This window comes from Amphiura filiformis, chromosome 3 (assembly GCF_039555335.1).
Source record: "Amphiura filiformis chromosome 3, Afil_fr2py, whole genome shotgun sequence".
Lineage (NCBI taxonomy): Eukaryota > Metazoa > Echinodermata > Ophiuroidea > Amphilepidida > Amphiuridae > Amphiura > Amphiura filiformis.
The window spans coordinates 85001477-85024377 of NC_092630.1; the positions used below are offsets into that span (position 1 = coordinate 85001477).

The 22901-nt window shown below is 36.4% G+C and overlaps 1 protein-coding gene across 1 annotated transcript in view; it reads left to right on the forward strand.

Annotated features, from left to right (window-relative positions):
• Positions 1 to 22901, forward strand: part of LOC140147566 (oxysterol-binding protein-related protein 1-like) — an 89210-nt gene that overhangs the window by 39037 nt on the left and 27272 nt on the right. The window contains 4 exon segments of the mRNA XM_072169346.1: positions 376 to 501; positions 1234 to 1348; positions 1917 to 1970; positions 3409 to 3515. Coding sequence (XP_072025447.1) covers positions 376 to 501; positions 1234 to 1348; positions 1917 to 1970; positions 3409 to 3515 — 402 coding nt within the window.

Below are 22901 nucleotides of genomic sequence, written 5' to 3' on the forward strand. Positions count from 1 at the left end.
TTTTACATAATTTTGAAGATCTTGTGGTTCTTGTATTTTCCTTGCATTTTGTCTTTAGTACTTTTAAAATATCTATCATTCATAGAGCAATTTCATAGAATAGTCTATTCCAGTTGAAATCCATACACCCCCTATGGAAGACATGATCTTAATCTCCCACACAAGGGAGTGTGAATTTCAAATGGGGTTTTTTGAATGGGTGGCTCCATTTGAGATCTACACCCCTGTGTGGGAGGTAAGATCTTGTCTTCCATAGGGGTGTATTGATTTCAACTGGAATAACACAATAATAAGTTAGAAATCCAAATTGAGGTAGACACTTGATATGAAACAATTTTCATGTTTCACTCATTATATTTCCTTCATTTTTCACAGCAATGGTTAGAGGCATTAAAGAATCATCGAGCTTACAGTGAACATTATACCACTGCTGAACCAGTAGATGATGACGATGTAGAGGAAGATCTTATGTCTGTAGGATCCATTCACAATGCTCTCAAAGTAAGATTGAATGTCTTGGTGTAGATTATTCATCCAGTAGTTTGAAAATCATTTATAAATTAATCCATCGGACTTCATCAGGTATCTGATTGATGATGGTGTGATGTCAGATGGCAGAGAAGTCCTGCCATTAACAAGAAAGAGGGACTCCTCTTCCAATTGTCACACGCATGGGACCCAGCATTACAAGAACTTCCCTGCCGTCTGATGTCACACCATCATCAGTCACGTGCCTGATGGAGCCCAATGGTTTTGGACACATAATAGCAAAGTATTATGGTATGTTACAAAGTAATAAAATCAAATGTCTCATTTTACTGCAAAGTGAACAAAATCAGTGATGATATGTTTACATTAGTTAAGAGTATGCACCCCTTTTTTGGAACTTTTGGACAACACACATCTTGGAAATTTGATTTTATTTGTCAAAGTGAGGTTATAGATACCCAGAAATTTGAAGGACCTTGTGATTTCTGAAGTCATTGTTACTACATATCAATATCATAATTTTGTTATTATTATAAGCAGACAATTTGTTGACATTCATTGCATTTAATGTTTGGATGATTTAAGTCTGGATCATTAAAGAAGTTACATTTTTACTTGCTTAGATTTCAGGAAATTTGGTCATGTCAACGGTGTTATTTGAAACTAATTTTCTATTAGTTTCACTTTGCACTGTGAGAGGTTAAATCTATCTGCGACAAAATGTGTTATACTTTCATTTTTCAGACTGCAGAAGTACGCCACACACTTCTTGAACAACAGGTGCTTGCCTTACAGACAATACTCAACTCACAAATGCAGAAATCAGCAGGAAACCCTCAAGCTGCTGTAGAATTAGCTGGTAAGAAATGCTTAGAACTGGGGGGGCTGTCAACTCACAAATGCAGAAATCAGCAGGAAACCCTCAAGCTGCTGTAGAATTAGCTGGTAAGAAATACTTAGAACTGAGGGGGGGGGGGCTGTCAACTCACAAATGCAGAAATCAGCAGGAAACCCTCAAGCTGCTGTAGAATTAGCTGGTAAGAAGTACTTAGAACTGGGGGGGGGCACTGACAACTCACAAATGCAGAAATCAGCAGGAAACCCTCAAGCTGCTGTAGAATTAGCTGGTAAGAAGTACTTAGAACTGGGGGGGCACTGACAACTCACAAATGCAGAAATCAGCAGGAAACCCTCAAGCTGCTGTAGAATTAGCTGGTAAGAAGTACTTAGAACTGGGGGGGCACTGACAACTCACAAATGCAGAAATCAGCAGGAAACCCTCAAGCTGCTGTAGAATTAGCTGGTAAGAAGTACTTAGAACTGGGGGGCACTGACAACTCACAAATGCAGAAATCAGCAGGAAACCCTCAAGCTGCTGTAGAATTAGCTGGTAAGAAGTACTTAGAACTGGGGGGGGGGCACTGACAACTCACAAATGCAGAAATCAGCAGGAAACCCTCAAGCTGCTGTAGAATTAGCTGGTAAGAAGTACTTAGAACTGGGGGGGGGGGGCTGTCAACTCACAAATGCAGAAATCATTCAACACCTATTTACATGTAGGTGTGAAATCTTAGGCCCTAATCAATCCAAAGTTGAGGTAAAAGGCTGCTTTAAATCAACAACATGTAATGGTGGAACAAAGGCTGAATTCACACTCTGGATGTTTAGGATTCATTCTGTTATACCTCTTCAAATGATTTGTAGAACATACATAACTTTAGGCCCACAAAATTGTATGCTAAGCAGGCCTACAATAGTTTTCAAGTGATCTGATGTAATCACCCACTTTGTTTTTTCAGCCCTATTTCAGAGCGCTATAGCTGAAAAATCACACTGTATATATACTACACACATAAAAATAATCAAAAATATAAAAAGCAAACCTTTTGTTTTGTTTGTTTTGTTTTATTTCTTCTTTAACCTGGGACACTCAATCAGTTGAAAACACAATTAATCATCTGTTCTTCCTTGTGGCCCAGGGATCAATACAACATTTACATAACATAATTATTTTTAAAAGGTTTTAAAAATACTACATAAATTCAAATACACGACTAAAAATATTGCAAATTTAGATAAATACAATGCTTACAAAATAAATCAAATTACAATGTAACTTTATAACATGTTTAAAATACTAAATACTACATACATAGGCAAAGCATATAGAATAAAGGATCAAATCATATTGGGGACCCAATAAGCATTAAAACTACTTCAAAGATAAGACACTACAAAAATCAACCTATGAACCAGCATAGCTATAAAACATTAATATTATTCAAAACTATCGATTGCACCATGGAAGAAAGAGATATCTCTTTCTTCCATGATTGCACCAAATACAAACTAAATAATTCATTTAATGTCAAATACAAATAATTCAATATGGAAACTGATTGCACAAAATAGTAGTAAGACCTAACATGATAATATAAATACAACTCAAACAAATCTTGTTTTGCAAAATAAACGAATGAAACCAAAATATGAAACAAATTAAAGACTACAATTTTTTTAAGAATCATAAAATTGATTATCAACATGTAGTCAATGGAGCCAAATTTGTTCAGTCTTTCGATTGGCATGGTTGCTTGTTCAATCCTTATAAATTATGAATTATCAGTTAATTAATTCACTGTTGTTAATTGTGATAACATTTAATCTTTGTACGTAATGTATTGACCAGTTGCTTGTTCATTTTAAAATAACGAGTATCAAAGCAGCTCCGACGGTCAATCACAAGATCAAACACATTTGGCTGCAATGTCTTAGGAAGATTGGATACTCAACCAGTCACCAGATGTCACTATTGCTGAGGATTCCAACAAAACATGGTGCAGTAACTTTAGAATAGAACTAATTTGTGCATATCATCCATGTCACAGATGATTGATTCAAGTTTTCATCACATTTCAGAAATGGTGCCTACTCTTAATATTCAGCTGCAGCAGATTCTGGAGACATCCAAAGAGACATCTGCCTCATTAGCTCAGGGCCTTGCTGTCATGACAAAGCAGGAACAGGTTTGTTATTTGGTTTCTTTTTTTATTTTCAAGGGTACCGGTATTGACCCATGTGGAGCTTTGATCCGGGATTCTTTGATCTGGGACCAGGCTTTCTTTGATCTGGGACCAGACTCAGCAGATGTGCCCATTACACTTGCTGGCAGAGAAAAACCGACCTTGTTTACATTCAGAGTGTACAAAGTGTAAACATGAATGTTGGGTTCTGATTAACTGATTCAATTGTCCCACAATCATAATAATAGATCGGTTTTCTTATTGGCCAATTACGCATAAAAGCTCATGATGTACCACAAAGCCCTGCATATGTCACTCATTAAAGACCCATTCAGTGATCCCAGTGCAAGTGTAAAAAAATTAAAATTGTTTATAAATTGCTTAAGTGAAGGATAAGTCATTCAAATTGTCATTTGGTATTTTTGAAATGACAAATTTGGCAAAAAACAAAGAAAACAGCAGTACTGACAAAGTTGAAGCCCCATTCAAATACATGTAGCTAATTTAGATACTGTAAGTATATAAATTACAGATTTGTGTAAAATGTCTTATTTCGTCTTAAATACACAGCTTTCGGCTGAACCACTCACAGGCTATGTTAGCACATACGTGACACGATCAAGAGAAATGAGTCGGATGTCGCTAATATTGATTTTGAGATATTGGCAAAGAAAGTATTAAAATTCTTTTGTTTTATATTGTTTTCAGCGATTGATAAATTGATGTAACTTTGCAAAGACAATTGGTATCAACATGGGGTTTTCAGGTTCAGACAGCTCTAAATGTCCTCTTTAGAAACACATGTAAAACTCATTTTCGACCAGGGCCAACATGTGATTCATACCCCTTGATCATGTCACATATATGACAATGACAAAGGTACCAAAATCTGAATTTTGATGATTTTTACGATCATCCGGATAAGCAAATCATTGAATGGGCCTTAAAAGGGCTTGCAAATCAATCAGAGTAAGAGAGGTCCATGTTTCTCTGGATGCTAGTGTGGAATGTGGGGGTGTGGTGTGTGCCTGGGGGTGTGGGGGCGTGTGTGTATTAAATGGGGTGTGCCCAGGGGTGTGTGTGTGTGTTTATCTTCTTGTGTTCATATCCACCTGTTTCTGTCAGCATATGTTTGCAATAATTTCATATGTCTCACACTATTAACTTGTTGGTCACAACACAGAGTGGCTTATGAATCACATGATTTTTTTGATGCATTTGGCATAAATGTTTTAAATATCAAGAGTTTGTCTAAGTTCACAATGTAAGAAAGTTCAAATCTATTTATCTATCTATCTATTATAAATTAGGCAGTTCTGTGAATTTGTAACACTAAAAACTTTTATGGTTTACATTATTTCGGGAAAGGTTTTTTTGTGATGCGAAGAATAGGGTTGTCCGCATCCCAATAAAATGTCATATTTTGTTTTTGTTAACAGTGACTGTCACTGAGATTGTACCATATTTAGGGGATATGTGATACAAGTAGATCATAGGTTTTTTTGTAAAACATATGTTGATAGCATGTTATCTCAAGATACATGTATTATAGCCAATTTTTTTGCATCCCACACATGTGTGGGGCTTATGTTATCATCCAAATAGTTGTCTGGCTGGCTGCCAGTCTATTTGGCTGTCTGCATGGCGGAACCAACTTATTTATTAATTCATTGTGCAGCTCAAATGCAATAAACGATCAACTTCAAACATGGTATGGTAATAGGATATGGTGGCCTGCATTGCTGCCAATAAAGGGGGGTTAAAGGGGTGCATTACCCCTGGGCCCGGGGTCCTGGGGGCCCGTAAAAATAAAGAAAACATACATTAATGGGCCCATAAAAAAGGGGCCTGTGTGTTCATTTTACCCCCGGGCCCATAATGGCTTTCGGCGGCACTGGTGGCCTGATGTGCTGTATAGATTTGTGTCATGTTATTTACATATTTATGAATATTAATTAGCTTATTTGCATATTGTGCTTACATTTTAATTAATCCACTCTGCAGCTTAAACATAATAACCTATCAACTTCTAACTTGGTATGGTGATTGGATATGGTGGTGTGATGTGCTATAATAGTTTTGTGTCATGTTATTCACATATTATGAATATTAATGAGCTTATTTGAATATTTTGCCTACATTTTCATTAATCCACTCTGCAGCTTAAACGCATTAAACCGATCAACTTCAAAATTGGTATGGGATAGGAAATGGTGGCCTGATGTATAGTTTTGTGCCATGTTATTTGCATATTTATGAACATAATGAGCTGATTTGTATATTGCATATTATTAGCATTTACAGGCCTTTGTTATTTACACACCTTTGTGTGGGGGCCACCTGAATTGCAAACCGCATAATTCTAGTTGTTGATATTGTACATGGGAGATATTATTTAATGTAGTCCTACTGGGAGACATGTATGTTTTGCCATGAAGTCCTAGTGGGGCATTTTACTTCTTTTTTTTCTTGTGTAGTCCTACAAGGGTGGGGTGGGAAAAAAGTAGCCCTACAGTCAGTATAGTCATACAGTGGGATTCTTTTACTGTGTAGTCCTATGGGGAGGAGATTTAACAGTAGTCCTATTTTTTAGTCATGTGCAGTTGTATGGGGGACTTTTATTCTATACGGGGAGGGAGTTTACTCTACTGATGCTTTGGCAACTTAATCATGCAATGGCCGCAATGATTTCATATCAAACTTATTACAACAATCAAATCTAAACTCTATGCTTTTATGAACCCCAAAACACGGGTGATCTCCTAGTATAAATGAATTACTCTGTTGTATTTAAAGCCCGGGGTGGGTGCACTCGAATATGAAAGTGACGTACCTGTGCCTACCGGAGTCACTAGGGGTCTATCGGTGGCAAATTTTGTCAAAAAAAGGGGGTCATTCAGTGGCGGCTCCAAGAAAATGGTGGTCATTATGTGTGGAAATGCTTAGAATTGGGTGTCATTGTCCGTGAAAATAACTTTCTCATAATGTAAAAATTTTACAATTTATGTGCAGACAAGTTTTTCTGTTTTAGTGTAAATTTCTAAAAAAGAGGTCATTGGGTGTAAGCTGATGAAAAAACTGGATTATTGGGTAACAGATTTGCTGAAAAAGGGGAGTATATTGACAGGCATGTGATATGTGCTAATATACAAAGTTGCAGTTTCCTTCATTGCATGCCCTATTGATTTGTACACAAAGCGTTCGTGAACAAGAGAACTATTGCTGTGCTTCCATTGATTAGCACATTAAAACTAGCGTCGTCCTTTCACTGATTAGAACACAAAAGTGCAACTTTTGATTTTGTTTCTTCATTAGGTTTTAGATCACCGTTTCTTTAATTCTCAATCAATTTCAACAAGGTCTTAAATCCAAGCTAAAGAGTACAGGTATTGACTGCTTGTTTTAATTTTAACATATTTGTCTTTATTTGGGATATACAGGGGTGAACACAACTGGTACCTTAATTATTTGGCTTACTGTATATGTGAGTGCCCCCAGATTAAAAGATAAGATACTTTCAAGTCCTAACTTCATTTTCTAAAAACATGAAATAGAAATGTTGAAGTCAATGAACACAGTTTCAGTATATATATTGCTAGTTGATTTTCTCTGCTATATATGTGCCTATTTTCTCTAGCTCTATTTTTGTGTCATACCCTTATGTGTTGCAACAGAAGTAACATGCCTACAAGAAGTCTGGGAACTGGCTACTGCATGGCTACATAGAATCACAGATTCTACAATCATGCTGGCAATGTATTAAATGCAATCAATAGGAGATACCGTATTCACTCGATAGTTAGCACATGTGCTTCCTATCGAGGGCTTTTTGAAAACGATGCAAAAACGAAAAAAATGAACAGCGCCATCCACAAAAGTGACAAAAGTGTAAAGGGTTTTGAGCAAATCATCGATACACATAGCTATATACGAACAATTAAACCTACGACTTTGTGTGTTAACTACATTAGCTCAGTTGGTAAAGCGACAGACTTTGAATCATCTTAAGAAGAGCGAACTGAGCAGGAGTTCGAGGCTCGTTATAAACTTTTCCGTTGCTTTAATTTTATTTTGGGGTTTGAGCTTTTCTTCATAAATTTAATCTTTGTTTTTCATTTTGTTTCTTTATTGTTTTTATTTGCTTTATTTTGTTTTGTTTTTCTTTTTCTTTTCTTTTTCTCCTTTCTTTCTTTTTTTGTTCTATTCATACTGGGGTCATGGGTTATTTATTCAAAACATACCTATATACTGAACAATTCAACCTGCAAATGTATGTCTGAACCCCATTAGCTCAGTTTGGAAAACGCCGGACTTGAGACTCGATGAAGTTCAAATCTGTTCAGTATTTCACTATTTAGATTTTTTTTTCTCTGCCATGTTTGTTTTACAGGTCTTTTTTAACTACTTAATATAGGCCTACATTTGACAATTCTTGAAGGTTTTTTTGTGGGCTTTTTATTTATTTATTTATTTATTTTTACCAAAGGAACAATTAGAGATCAGTTGGATTAAAAGTGGAGTGGTTACATAACTCCTTGGTAACTGGATCACGCACCTTTTTGAAGGCAAATAAATACGCTCATTTCGTTCTAATAGACAAAGTGATAATCGGATTACACGTAACACTTCGCTGGCGAATAATTGGGTCAACTTTAAAATTTCACCACTACATCCAATTTCATGCATTTCTACACACATGCATGCTACACCTCAATGGCAGACATAGCTGCTGGGACACACTAGAACAATAAATGGCGTTGAATGCCATAGAGCGTGTTTATAGTGAGCCAGATTATGCGGTATTTAGCTGGACTGCCACACAGTCTATATTTGTTTATGTTTTACTAACCATTGCAAATCTAGACTACGCCGTAGTTTAGCTAAATAACGGAAAGATTGTCTCACTATAAACACGCCTATGTGATCAGAATTGCCTTTGGCTTGCTGTTATGTCATTGTTGGCGTATTTTTGGGCATTTAATCAAGGACTGGAAACAGATTATTGTCAAGCGATTGTTATCAGATTAGCTTTTCGACCTTCGAGGGTATGCGAGTTGCGCCGAGTGCGCTATGTTAAAATTATATTAATTACACAAATTACCCTACTAAATATAAAAAAAAAAAAAAATTCCAATATCTTTTTTAAGTTATGTAAAATTGTGTAAAATGTCTATCCTTTGTCGAACACAATTTCTGTGTAGCATGGAAAATCATTTATATAGGATTTTGAAGACAAAATGTGATAATTTTGTGGAGATACAGAATGCTAGAACAAACAAAATTATATTTTTTCTGGAATGTGTACACCGTACACTTGGTATTCCTACTAATTTCGATACTGAAATAATTCTTAAGATGATGTTCTTTGAAGATTTATGTTGGCATTTCTAGAGTCTGTCATTATAGGCAAACTGATAGGCTCATTTCGCAATGTACAAGACAAGCCACGCGCTGTGTTGTAACTGTGCTTGGATTCAGTAGGGTCTATTGATCAACGATTATTCATGCTTGCTCAACTGAGGATAATTTGTAAACCTGCAACTCGCATGGTACAATGGGTGGAAGCCGTTTACAGTCCCTCCATATAGAGGCCTTGCATGTGACGTATCATCCCGTAAATATGGTGGACTACTCAAATGCATTCAATAAAAGCATGATTGCAATCTACCGTGACAGTTCGTCTCACACACATAACCCTGCACTACGATCAAATAGGTTGATGACAACATTTGATTGAATGGACTGCACTCCGCTATAACTACGGTGAAGGACACCGGTTCAAATCCTTTGTCTGGAGCCAATCGATAATTTCATGCAGGGCCTCTATACAAGGTCCCTGATTCAATAAAGCACACAATGTAACAGGCACAATTGAATCGAGCGGATTTACATTACATGAGCGTGTTTATATTGAGATAATCTTTCCGTTATTTAGCTAAACTACCGCCGCAGTCTAGATTTGCAATGGTTAGTAAAACATAAACAAATATAGACTGCGTGGCAGTCCAGCTAAATACCGCATAATCTGGCTCACTATAAACACGCTCTTTGTTTTTTTTTTTCAGATTGCACAAAATCATAAAAGTATAATGGATAAGGTTAAAATTATAAAATGCAAAAGATTTCTTTGCGGTTAAAAAGCATGTCCATATCACGTTTAAGTCGCAGTTATTGTGTCCTTCTGGATGTAAAACGAAGTCAGTATTTTGAAATAGACTGCATGAACTCAGTCTTCAATGATAGTCATTTGATAGAAGGGAACCATCATCAGAGCCTTTGAAAAATATGGAATTTCTGTAGCGTGTAATGGCAAAGAGGACCATGACCACCTCATTTTAACATTGAGGGCATACCCAACTACATTTTTGAATAAACAGCCCATGACCCCAGTATGAATAGAAAGAAGAAAAAGAAAAGAAAAGAAAAAAAAACAAAATAAAGCAAATAAGAAACAATAAAGAAACAAAATGAAAAACAAAGCAAAAAAAGATTAAATTTATGAAGAAAAGCTCAAACCCCAAAATAAAAATAAAGCAACGGAAAAGTTTATAACGAGCCTCGAACTCCTGCTCAGTTCGCTCATCTTAAGATGATTCAAAGTCTGTCGCTTTACCAACTGAGCTAATGTAGTTAACACACAAATTCGTAGGTTTAATTGTTCGTATAGATGAGGTGACATGTGTTTACATTTGATACGCCCTCTGTTGGTCTGTGATCAAATCTGTCAGGCAAAAAACACTATAGTTTACATGGAAGAAGTTGATTTTATTCATTAACTTTGGTTTCAAAGCAAATAATACAAAAAATGGTATCAATCTTGTTTATAAATGCATCAAGCTATATACATTATATCTCACAAAACTTCAAAGGTTTTTAAAAGTTGAGTTTTAAAGAGATTTATGTTGTCTGTCATAGACACTTCTGTGTTATTTTGCCTGCTCTGAAACAACAGAGGGCGGTCTGAATGTAAACATGTGACATCATAGGTCACCTCATCTATATAGCTATGTGTATCGATGATTTGCTCAAAACCCTTTACACTTTTGTCACTTTTGTGGATGGCGCTGTTCATTTTTTTTTCGTTTTTTTACGTTTTCAAAAGCCCTCGATAGGAAGCACATGTGCTAACTATCGAGTGAATACGGTAGTGATATACCATAGTCACTAGGAACCAGCAAGCCAAGTCTTGTGCTCGAGCATCGACGTGGAAACAATTTTGAAAGGGGGGAGGGGGGCAGTAAGAGCAGCGTAGGGGGGGGGGGCACATGTAAGGGTGTGTCTGAGGGTGGATGTGCCAACTCAAAATGAGAAACTTATGCAAAATGAAGGCCCAATTGAAGCCATTGGGTGGACAGTTTTAGTACTATTATTGTGTACAATTTTAGTTAAAAAATGAGAAAATGGATGAAATGGAGGCCAAATTAAAGTTATTTTGTGGACATGTTTTCATGTATAAATTATTGCTTTCAAAATATAGTGTTGTTTTTCAAAGCAAAAGCAGAAGGGGATGTCTGATGTTCCCCTCAGAAGTCATTTGTGGACTTGTTTTCACCTTTATTGTATAAATTATTGCTTTAAACAGAGTGTTGGGTGTCCAAAGCAGAAGCAAAAAAAAAGGGGGGGCATATTTGTCTTTATTTGGGATATACAGGGGTGAACACAACTGGTACCTTAATTATTTGGCTTACTGTATATGTGAGTGCCCCCAGATTAAAAGATAAGATACTTTCAAGTCCTAACTTCATTTTCTAAAAACATGAAATAGAAATGTTGAAGTCAACGAACACAGTTTCAGTATATATATTGCTAGTTGATTTTCTCTGCTATATATGTGCCTATTTTCTCTAGCTCTATTTTTGTGTCATACCCTTATGTGTTGCAACAGAAGTAACATGCCTACAAGAAGTCTGGGAACTGGCTACTGCATGGCTACATAGAATCACAGATTCTACAATCATGCTGGCAATGTATTAAATGCAATCAATAGGAGATAGTGATATACCATAGTCACTAGGAACCAGCAAGCCAAGTCTTGTGCTCGAGCATCGACGTGGAAACAATTTTGAAAGGGGGGAGGGGGGCAGTAAGAGCAGCGTAGGGGGGGGGGCACATGTAAGGGTGTGTCTGAGGGTGGATGTGCCAACTCAAAAATGAGAAACTTATGCAAAATGAAGGCCCAATTGAAGCCATTGGGTGGACAGTTTTAGTACTATTATTGTGTACAATTTTAGTTAAAAAATGAGAAAATGGATGAAATGGAGGCCAAATTAAAGTTATTTTGTGGACATGTTTTCATGTATAAATTATTGCTTTCAAAATATAGTGTTGTTTTTCAAAGCAAAAGCAGAAGGGGGATGTCTGATGTTCCCCCTCAGAAGTCATTTGTGGACTTGTTTTCACCTTTATTGTATAAATTATTGCTTTAAACAGAGTGTTGGGTGTCCAAAGCAGAAGCAAAAAAAAAAGGGGGGGTAGTCTGCTCCCCCCTCTGAAGTGAGAAACTTTTGCAAAATGAAAGAATAAATAAAAAATTAAAAAATCTGTATTTATATAGCGCCTTGCCATAGATCATGGAGTGTTCAAAGCGCTGTAAAAGCCCAATTGAAGTCATTTGGTGGACCATTATGATTATGGCACTATTAATTATTGTGTACAATTTTGGTTCTAAATTCATGAGGCCATTTGTGGACAAGTTTGCACTATTATTTTTACCTTGTAAGAGGGATGTTGGTGGTGAATTTGATTGATCCAGCAGTTTCGATATTTGAAGCAAAATCGTATAGTGATGCTTACATTTTACCTATTTATTTATTTATTTAGTTATTTAGTTATTTAGTTATTTAGTTATTTAGTTATTTAGTTATTTATTGTTTTTTATTTTAGTATTTTCTAATCAGTTATATTTTTTATCTATATGAATTTATTCATGAATTTCTTTATTTTTCCCCTTACTTTTGTTCAACAATTTTTTTTTTTTAGACATATTTTGTCGACCTACACTGTCTGACTCATTTTAATGTGTAAAATAGCCCCCTCTGTTGATAAATGTTACCCAACCCAATTAATTATGGACAACCTGAGGGGCCCCTGAATGAACATCATCCGATCCGATCGTCCATGTTGGCGAAAAGATTTATGAGCCTACGAAAAAGTAATCGCCCAGGATTGATTTCTTCAGTGTTTTAATGAATTACGTTCACTTTTGCTGCACTGAGGAGAGATCAGAGATTGTAATATCGCACGCAAACCATCCACAAAATTAAAAGGTAAGGAGAATGATCTTGTCAGTTTTACATGATGTCTCAGACATGTCAGATGTCTGATGTAGAATTCTGAATTGAGAACATGATTGGGAATTGTGTGATGATGATGTAGAAGTAGAACTGAGTGATCAGTGAATTGGAGTGTGATGCATTTAATACTAATTTACATGCTGGCGATGCATGGATGTGTTGGAATTTATGTCATGACAATTGACATGTTATTAATTGTTATAAATTGACTTGACATTGACCCAAAACTTCAGGCTCAGCAACAGAATATGCCCAGCGAGGTCACGTCACACTCGGTGTGACGTGCCCTGAACTCCAAATAACTTTCATAAGCGACAGACAAACATGACAAATTGCAGGAAAGCGTGCCAATTTAAGCTTCCTGTAATATCTATTGCACATAACATACGAAGTCACAAACTTACAAACTTTAATATGCACTTCAAATACAGCAGACCATCGACCAGCTGTTAATTATTACCGATCCTGTACCGTAGGGCCTACTGTAGAATAATAATAATAATAATAATAATAATTCTGTCGGTCGGACATCCGGGCTATCTCTAGTCTCGGGCCCAAACTGCATGTGGCTCACGGTTTGTTGTGAACAACAGAAACCGGCTGTGAAGGAGGCTACATAGCGATGTTGCTGGAGTGACCCTCAATTTCGGAGAAAACGACACTCGACCATTGAATTTAATTTGAAGTCTGTCAGTATATAAACGGTAAATCAAGTAAGTTTCTTCCACTCTGAAGACTTAGAAACGGTTGTTTGATTCCACTGACTATTTGCGATCGAAATTTACATAACACCAATGACAGAAATCATCAACAAAAATCGAATGTTTTCACTCGACCGTGAGTCGCATCATCAACCGGAAGTGACGTGGCACGGACCGACAGAATACTTTAATTTTATAAAGCGCATTTACATCAAACAAGATCACAAAGCGCTGAACAATATTAAAACAAAATATAATAGTACAGATCAAATATAAAAACATCAATAAAAAGTACAGATAACATTATCATAAAAACAAATTAATATGAAAAACAAGATAACTTACATAATCTTCAATTTCATGGAATCCCGTTGCTCAGAATTGCAAATGTCATTTTTATCTGTCAAATGCGCTGTGGATGTGCTCAGAGATTTTATGATATGCTCCATAAATCACAGGTGTGAAACTGACTTTATACCACTCGCTCGCTTTCGCAGAAAAGCGAAGCCTCCGGCTACCTCGTGGCATGATGTCAGATTCAGATTTTATTGACAAATACCAAATATAAAGGTGTAGTCAATTACAAAGAACAAAAACATATATACAATATATCAAGATTAACTGTGTACACTAAAATATTTTTTAAAGGTCATCATGGACGTGTACAAAATTTCCGATGGGTGCCTTATTTATTTAAAACCCGTTTTGTGATTGGTTGCAAACACCATTCATCGCAAACGTAAGCCAATCAATGAACGCGACAGCCTTCGCTATGAATTAATGTGACCCGCCAGTAAAGTACGTCTAACCTGATTGGTTTACAAAACTACTTTTATAATTGCTAAGCCAGTCAGCGTGCTCGATGCTTAACAACCTGGTCGCAGAGGTTTTTTTTTTAGAGGCGAATTCACGTGGTGATCCAGCGATCGAGTATAATACACATGTCACTTGTATGACCCACCCTAGGACCCCCGGGGGATGTGCGTCATGGTTGGGTCATTTACCAACCAATTAGTGACGCAGGGTACGGTCATTTACTCAATATGTGCATCACAACATAGGCCTACCCCGAGGGGTGCGTCAGTGTCAGTCACTTTACCTAGGTGCATCAATGGTTAGGTGCATCAGTGTCAGTCAAAATACCTAAATGGTGAGTCAAATTTGCGTCATGAGGACAGTCATAATCCTTAACATGTGCGTCACAATTTTGACGAGGGGCTCAGTCATTGTTGGCAAATGTCCGTCATTGTTTAGACGCACATGTGGGTCATGGTATAGTTAAATCCGACACACCTTTGTAAAGTGACTCACCACCCCCGGGGGTCATGGGGTGGGTCATACAAGTGACACATGTATAAATTCAGCATGACTTCTGCTTTCGCAGGTGCAATAACAATACATGGACACAATCAGTGACATTTACACAATGAAATAATGACTTTATGACATGCATGGGCTGGATTTTACGATCGAGGTAAGGTTTTCGGCCTGTCCCTGCGTGAATATCGTTAGTTTTCAGCATCAAAGATACTAGCGATGACCAGTTTTTTGCGGACACTTTGATAACAGGTAACTTTTAAGGTCATAGGGTAGAAACGATAGTTGTACAATTGTACGAAAATATACATTTTGTTATAGGCCTAAAATGTTTACAAAAAGATATTGATCCACACACTGTGCATGTATTCAGTTGTTCGACGTATAGCAACAGAACTGCAGAGACTGAGAGAGGCACTATTCAGCAAATTACTTCAGGCTCGTGGTGTTCTGCCATCCCGCATTGTCAGTTGTCTGCCCTGTCTCATTATCACGTAAAAAGAACTGTACAGTAGTACAGTAAAATTAAGTATTTCTTGGCCAAACTGGAATACTATAAACGCTAGTGGCTCCGCGATAAACACACACGAATAGAGCGCGATGTACAGGAGAAAGCATACACACGCCTTGCATTACTCGAGAACTCTAGCTTCGAATTTGCACACGATAGTTACGCATTCGATGCTAGAGTGCGTTGCTATCATTTTTCAGTCGGGAAGTGGTGCAATTTTTGGCACCGGAGGTTAATATATTTTGTTAATGTTGAAATTTGGATGAAAGTTATTTCGACATACACCATTTAATGGTCTATGATTTCGATGAGTCAACTGTATTTTTTTTAGCAAGATTTGCCTATTTTGGATAGTCTAAAATTTTGCTGTTAAAGTGTAATTTTAGCAACATTTTTGATGCAACCGCCTGTCGTGATCGGGTTGTGTTTACTTCTGAACTTCCATTGCTTTACATGGTGTCATGCTTCAGCGAATCCGACTAGATTTTTAATGCAAAGGTCTCTAGCCTAGAATGTGAAGCTATTGGTGAGGAATTCTTGGCTAGACTTTTCGAGCAAGCCTTGCATTGCGTACGCGCTTATAGCCAAAATAACAATTTCTCGATCATGAGAGGATGTACCTTCTGTGTCAGCGTACTTTTCATAGAATAACACGATCGCGCAACCTGCATGACCGAACCTTGACCTTGCCTAGCAATGACAGTGTGATTGTTCAATTCTCAAAAGCTGTGTTTGCGCCGTAAGCACCGGTAATTGCATAGTACGCTCGGCGCAAATAACAGTGCATACCCAAGTTGGCTCTCATGATCGAGAATTTAATATTTTGGCTATAGTACGCTATATGGACGCAACGCGCATGTTCCAGTTTGGCCAAAAAATGCTTAATTTTACTGTAGTCCACACGTTGCTATGCAGTTTGACAAGCGAATGAGGTGCCGATATGATGATGATGTGATTCAATTACTAGCCAATCAGAACCTAGTGTTAAGTCGACTAGACCAGTCGGAAGCTTGAAATTAACAACTTTGACTGAGCCAGAGTCAACGACTTTGGCAGGTCATAAATTATGAAGGTTGGATTGTTGTAATAGATCAGATCAAAACAATGCATACGGAACTGTCATCAAAATGAATTTAATGTTTAAAACAATTCCATGCAACAAAATTTTCTTTACTTTGAAGAATTAGATTCTGGACGTTTTTCTTTGTTATTTTTTAAGACAATGAAGGCCTAAGATAGGCATTTTATAATGATGGTAAAAAGTCGACTTTTTTCTTTGACATTAATGACAATAGCAAAAGTTGAGTTGCCAACTGTTAACAGTCGCGACTTCGACTTTAGTCGACTAACACTACATCCACTTCCGTACTGGGCCAAATTGCCAGACCGCTGAAGTACTGTGCTAAAAACTGTATAGGACCTCTACATGTACATTTGTAGCATCATTCATGGCATGATGGTATCACTCTTCTCATGCATGCATGCTTTTGAAAAGCAAATGGAAATGGTATGTGGTATGGCTGTTTTTACTTTATAATAAATTTAATAGAAATTCTCCCCGTAGACCTTGTGGAAGTGTAACACAGGGCTGACATAATTAATTGTTTAATTTTGTAATTTTTTATGTCTTATGTTATGTACCGGTACATACATGTGTTGTGTATTATTACACTGGGATTCAGAGAAGAACAGCAGTCCCTTGCACAGATTGACGCAAGCGCCCTGTTAATGAGCGCCATCAAGGCTCCCGCTGGACACAAATTCTTGCGTCCAGACGCAATGTTCAACAAATTTCATCAACCCGTTGGGTCCAGTCAGACGCAAGTTGATTCAAGTATAAACTTACTCAATCTACATGTACTTTCCATGAAATAAAATAAATATTTTATTATTTTCTAAACCTGCATCGTGCATAAATGAATAGCAACATAGAGACGGGGAAAATCAGATTTTTTTTCTCAAAATACCATAAAAATACCAAGTACGGAATAATAATTTTTTTTTTAAATTGCATTTCGCATTTGTTTTCAAACCACTCATGAGCTTTTATTTTTTTTTTCCTTATTGGAGTATTTTACATAATTCAAGCCTTTCGAGGGCAATTTTTTTAATTTTTCCTCGACAGACACCGGCAATTGACTTGTAATTTAAACATTGGTTTTTTAAAGAGGGCAAACAGGAGATTTTTTTTTTATGTTTTGTCGTTTTTAGAGCTTTTTGTGCCATTTTTTGATGGGGATCACGCTTTTCTTGCTCTTTATTATTTTGGAACTTGTTTTTTCAAAAAAAAATTTTTTTGCGTTTTTGCCTAGGCCAACCCATCAATGTCTGACTCGAGTATAGTCCCACCAATTTTTGACCAAAAAATTTTCAGGAATTAGGGGTGGGACTTTACTCGAGGAACAGCTGAAACAGGAAAGAAGAACAAAATCTGCAAAATATATTTTAAAAAGTGCTTAAAACTTAGTTGGTCCCTTAACATGTTCTTATTGGTATTGTAATTATTATTTTAAGATGCACGGTCTCTGAGCGCTCTGAGCCCTATGGAAATGGCGCAAATGCTCTTTGTATTGTATTATTGTATTGTATTGTATTGTATTGTATTGTATTGTATTGTATTGTATTGTATTGTATTGTATGTATACTGTAATGTAATAAATCTCAATTTTCAAAAATGCCTCCTTTGGCCCCCATGGACCAGATCGTGTCGCATAAGATTGTGCCACATATATAATAAATAAGGAAATTGAGCTCAGACAAACTGGCATTATAATAAAGGAGAGAAAAAATCAGAATCATTTGGATTCAAACCAGCGCGCACCCACGATTACATGTCGTTGAGTTCACCACCACACGCCACAACAGCTCATGGCCCCAAAAAATTAAAATTCAAGGCCTGGTTTTCTCTAGATCCTTTTGGCTTGGTGGGTCCCCTAGTATATTAAACTCAATCTGTAGTACTGTATTTGTTACATTAACCGCCTATGCCCCGATAAGTGCCCATCCAGTGACTTTACAACAAGCAAACTGATAAATTAGTCTATTAACTGCCCATGCAAATCTGAATGCATGGTCTGAAACATATGACACACTGATGATGATAGATGAATATTTTGGGCCTTTTAACGTCTTGTTGGCCTGAACAATGTAAAAATTAAGCGCCCACCCAAAATTATTTTGTTAAGTGCCCTGGCCGATTAATGGAACTAATACAGTAAGGTAATAGAAACAAATTAGTTTGATCTTTCGATGCTTGGTTGTTCCTTATTGTTTATGACTATTGTTAATTGTGATATGAATATTTGCCTGTATTGATATTAATCAATATATATTTGATTTTAAATTACTTGTTAGCTCATAAGGGGCGGTGCAATAATTATGTGTACCCCCGGGGTGGTGAATTATAGGGGGGGCAAAGATTTTTTGGCAGCCCAAAAGGGGGGGCAAGCATTTTTGGCAGGTCGAAAGGGGGGGTCAAGCAATTTTGGCAAGTCGAAAGGGGGGCAAGCAATTTTTGGCACAGATATTTTGGGCACCGTTTCTATATTACGCCCTAAAAAGGCATAGGAAAATGTTACGAACACGCTCAAATATGCAAAATTTCCTGCTCGCTGCGCTTCGCATTATATGATAAGACAATTTAAGATTTTAAATTCGGGTTCTCCAAAATCTAGCATGTGTAAGGGGGGGGCAAAGATTTTTTGGCACATCAAAAGGGGGGGGGCAATTTTTGGCAGACCATTTTGAGAATTCACCACCCGGGGGTACACATAATTATTGCACCACCCCTAACAACCATTGAAGCAGCATCGACAGTCGATCCAAAGATCGAACAAATTTGTTTCTGGTGCCTATTGTAAATGCTTTGGACACATGAATCATAGACTGTAGAGCTATGCATGAATGTTGTCAATGTTGATAAATTGTTGACAGTGAGCGTTGTCACATCATGTGGTTCCCATAAATAATATTGTTGACAGTGGGTTGTATAGCATACTAGCTGGCACAATAGTTGACATTACCTTGGAACCAGATCAAGTCAACTGTGCCTGATTGAAGTTCAATGTACAGTGTGCAAAACTTCATACTGTGTCCACTGGTTGTGCTATATTGCATGCATGTATGACTGTACAAAGTTCATGAGCTTTGATGCTATGTAGACTACAAACACAGTATAGGCAGGTGCATTGCATTGTTGGATAACTTTTTTCTGAGCTCTATGGTCCAGACATACTGTACATAGGCCTACTATGTAGACTTGGCTGTAAGACAGTGCAATACATGCACATGTAGCTATGTACAAAATTTATAGTCCTAGGATTGGCTGAGATTCAATCAAAGATGCTGTCTGTCAAGTCCGGTATTTTAGTCTAATTCGTCTTTGACATCAAAATATTGAATAGAAGTACTTTCAACTATTCTACAACAGAGAAAATTATAGCCCATATCATTTGGCGGCTATAAATGACAATTACTGCATTTATTGGCCAATTACAATTGATTCTTAGTTTCCTGTTTCCCGCCCGCGTCCAAAGTAGAGAATTGCAAAATATTTAATTATTTTATTTATATTTTGGATTTTCTCTTTAAAAATAACTTTTAATGACTACCATTTGCTACTTTCTGACTTTGATCATATCATCTATAATGATGAATAAACATAGAACCTAATTGTACCATTACTTATGTATAAAATCAAACATAGTAGTAAAATAATTAAATGCATGCTCCTTGTCAAAATGGCTTGATGTAGGTTACGACCACTTATTTTAAAATAAAGAAAATAAAAGATAATTAATAATTAATAATTAAAAGTCGCCTCATCCCTGGTTTTCAACCATGAAACAGGAAACTAAGAATTAATTGTGAATGGCCTAAGGGGGTACTATGTACACCCCTGCCCAATTTTGTGTCTATTTTTGCATTTTTCTCAAAAATTATAGCGCATTGATGACAAGTAAGATATGTATAGGGGCAAGGACTACAACTACTGCACTGGTAATTTTATTTCAGCACAGACAACAGTTGTGGAGTTACAGTAAAAAATGAGGGAAAACCAATATTTGATCAATAAATCAATAACTACTTGCCTTGAGTTGCTAAATTTTCAATGCAGTAATTGTAGTCCTTGCCCCTATAATATACATATCTTACTTGTCACCAATGTGCTATACTTTTTGAGAAAAATGCAAAAATAGGCATAAAATTGGCTAGGCGTGTAGTACCCCCTTAAATGCAGTAATTGTCACACACAAGATGGGGCATTCTGCATTCCTTTGGTGATAGCCAAACAGATGTTTCTCTCTTAAAGTGTTTTAATAGGGTCTTAAGGCACAAAAAAGTGTTAACATATTAAAATTTAGGAATGATTTAAAAACATTTTCAAATGAAACAGACAATTTAAAATTCAATTAAAATTCAATTTATGTGTTGCAGTATTTATAGTTCAGACATACATGTATTAATGAGTATGGAAACCGCCAACATGGACAATTCATCGGTCACCTCACCTCACATATTGTTGTCTAACAGACAAAAGTGTTTCGCCATCACATACAGAGCTATAGGCCTATGTACAATACTGGCTTTAGATTTAGCCTCAAACTTACTGTTAAATTCATTGTCCTCAAAGGGAAGACACTTGGAACTTTAAATTTTGGTGAATTCTATGTGCCAATATCGATTAACATTGTGTAACATGGTTTTAAAGTTAAAGCTCTTTATATGAAACGATTTTTAACAATTAAACTTAAAGCTCTGTATGTGATGTGAGTGAGACGAATTGTGTCTTATGTTCTCCATAAGTTTGCATCTCATTCAGTCTTATAACACTCAGGGTATTTCAGCACTCATCTATTGATACTGGTAGGCCTACTTCTTTGCTTTCCTTTTTTGTTATTAATTTTTATAAACAAAAATATGTAAAAAAAACAATCAATTTGTGCACAATCTCTGCATGCCACTTTAAATAACGTAACGTTTAGTGCCCATCTATCTCCATCATCATGTAATATTACTGGCAATTTGATTTTAATCACCCTTTATTGCAAAAAACGTCATTGTTTGCAAAATTTCTAACAAACTATGCCATGCATAGTGATGTAAAATGAACATGACCTGGGCTTGATGAGGCATATCTTGGTGTGGCAATCCCTCATGGCTTTCAAATTATCACTCCCTGTCAGATTATGTTAAAACAACTACGTACATGTATAATCGTCTGGCGGTCTCTATGTATTGGAATCATTTGTATTATAATACAGAGGATAAATAAACATATGACAATGATACATGTAATTTATCTGCTCAAATTTGACAGCTCAAGGAATTTACGATGAAATCATTTATTAATAGTAAGAAATGGCCAATATGTACAATTCTGTACACTTTATGTGTACATTGTGAGCTCAGCACAAAAATGTGTACGTAGTGAGGTGGTGTACATTTACAATTACACTGCCTGTCCCATCGAAAAAATTGTAATGTAAGCCTGCAAAATAAACAGTTAAAAAATGTAAAAATGGTACACCCAGTTGTTTCGATTTGGGGCTTAATTTTGAAGGAAAAAATCACCTTTACAATCCGCCGCACAAGTCAACTTTTTTTCGAAAATCTGCCCCAGCCAAAATGTTTTTTATTTTAGGTTTGGCTACAAAAGTACAAGCGTATTTACTAATTCTTTACTGATAACAGTACCAGTACAATGTTACATGATACATTCTGAAAATTGCATCAATTTATCTGCCCGTTATCTGTCAGCACGTGCCTTATTATTACTTTGATCTGTGACGACAAGGAATGATCTAAATCAACATATTTTCATTTGCAACATTAATCATCATCAAACATAGCATACATGTATTATGGTTTCATATTAAACCAGACTTGTGGGTGGTGCTCAGTCATAACTTTGATATTTCCATGTCAGGAAATTAAAACGGAAAAATAATGAATTGGTGAGGCTTATCTAGCCCGTAAATAGCCTGTTTATGCTGCTTTTAAACACTGATAGGCCAGACAAATTTGTGATTTTTCTCATACAGCAGACAGTGCTGCTACATGTAGATGCATACAGTAAACTGTCATTGGCTTGTACTATGAAAATATGTAACATGAATATTGGATTGCACACTTAGGAGTGATTATCTTGTTCACCCAGTTACAGCATTGCACTAATTAATTTGAATTCTGTGATGAAATCATGTACAGTTAGCCTGAAGCCTTCCTTTGTCCCTCTTATACAGGTCAGTAGCTATAATTGCATTTGTATAGTACGCAATATGTGTAACAATTATCATAGCAGGTCTATAAAAACAAATTGCTAGTTCGTGTTCGGTATTAGTTTTAATTAGTATGGATTGAAAATTAATGTATACCCTACTGAAGAATGGTCGAGTGACTATTCCTTATCTATTTTCACGATTTTATTATACCAAATGTTTGCTGCATTCATGTTGTTACCTTTTAATTTGAAATGTTTCAGGGTGAACACCATTTTGACATGTGTATACTCATCACCACTGTTAGTAAATACCTGCAAATGAGCAGGCCTGGAAAATACGTTTAT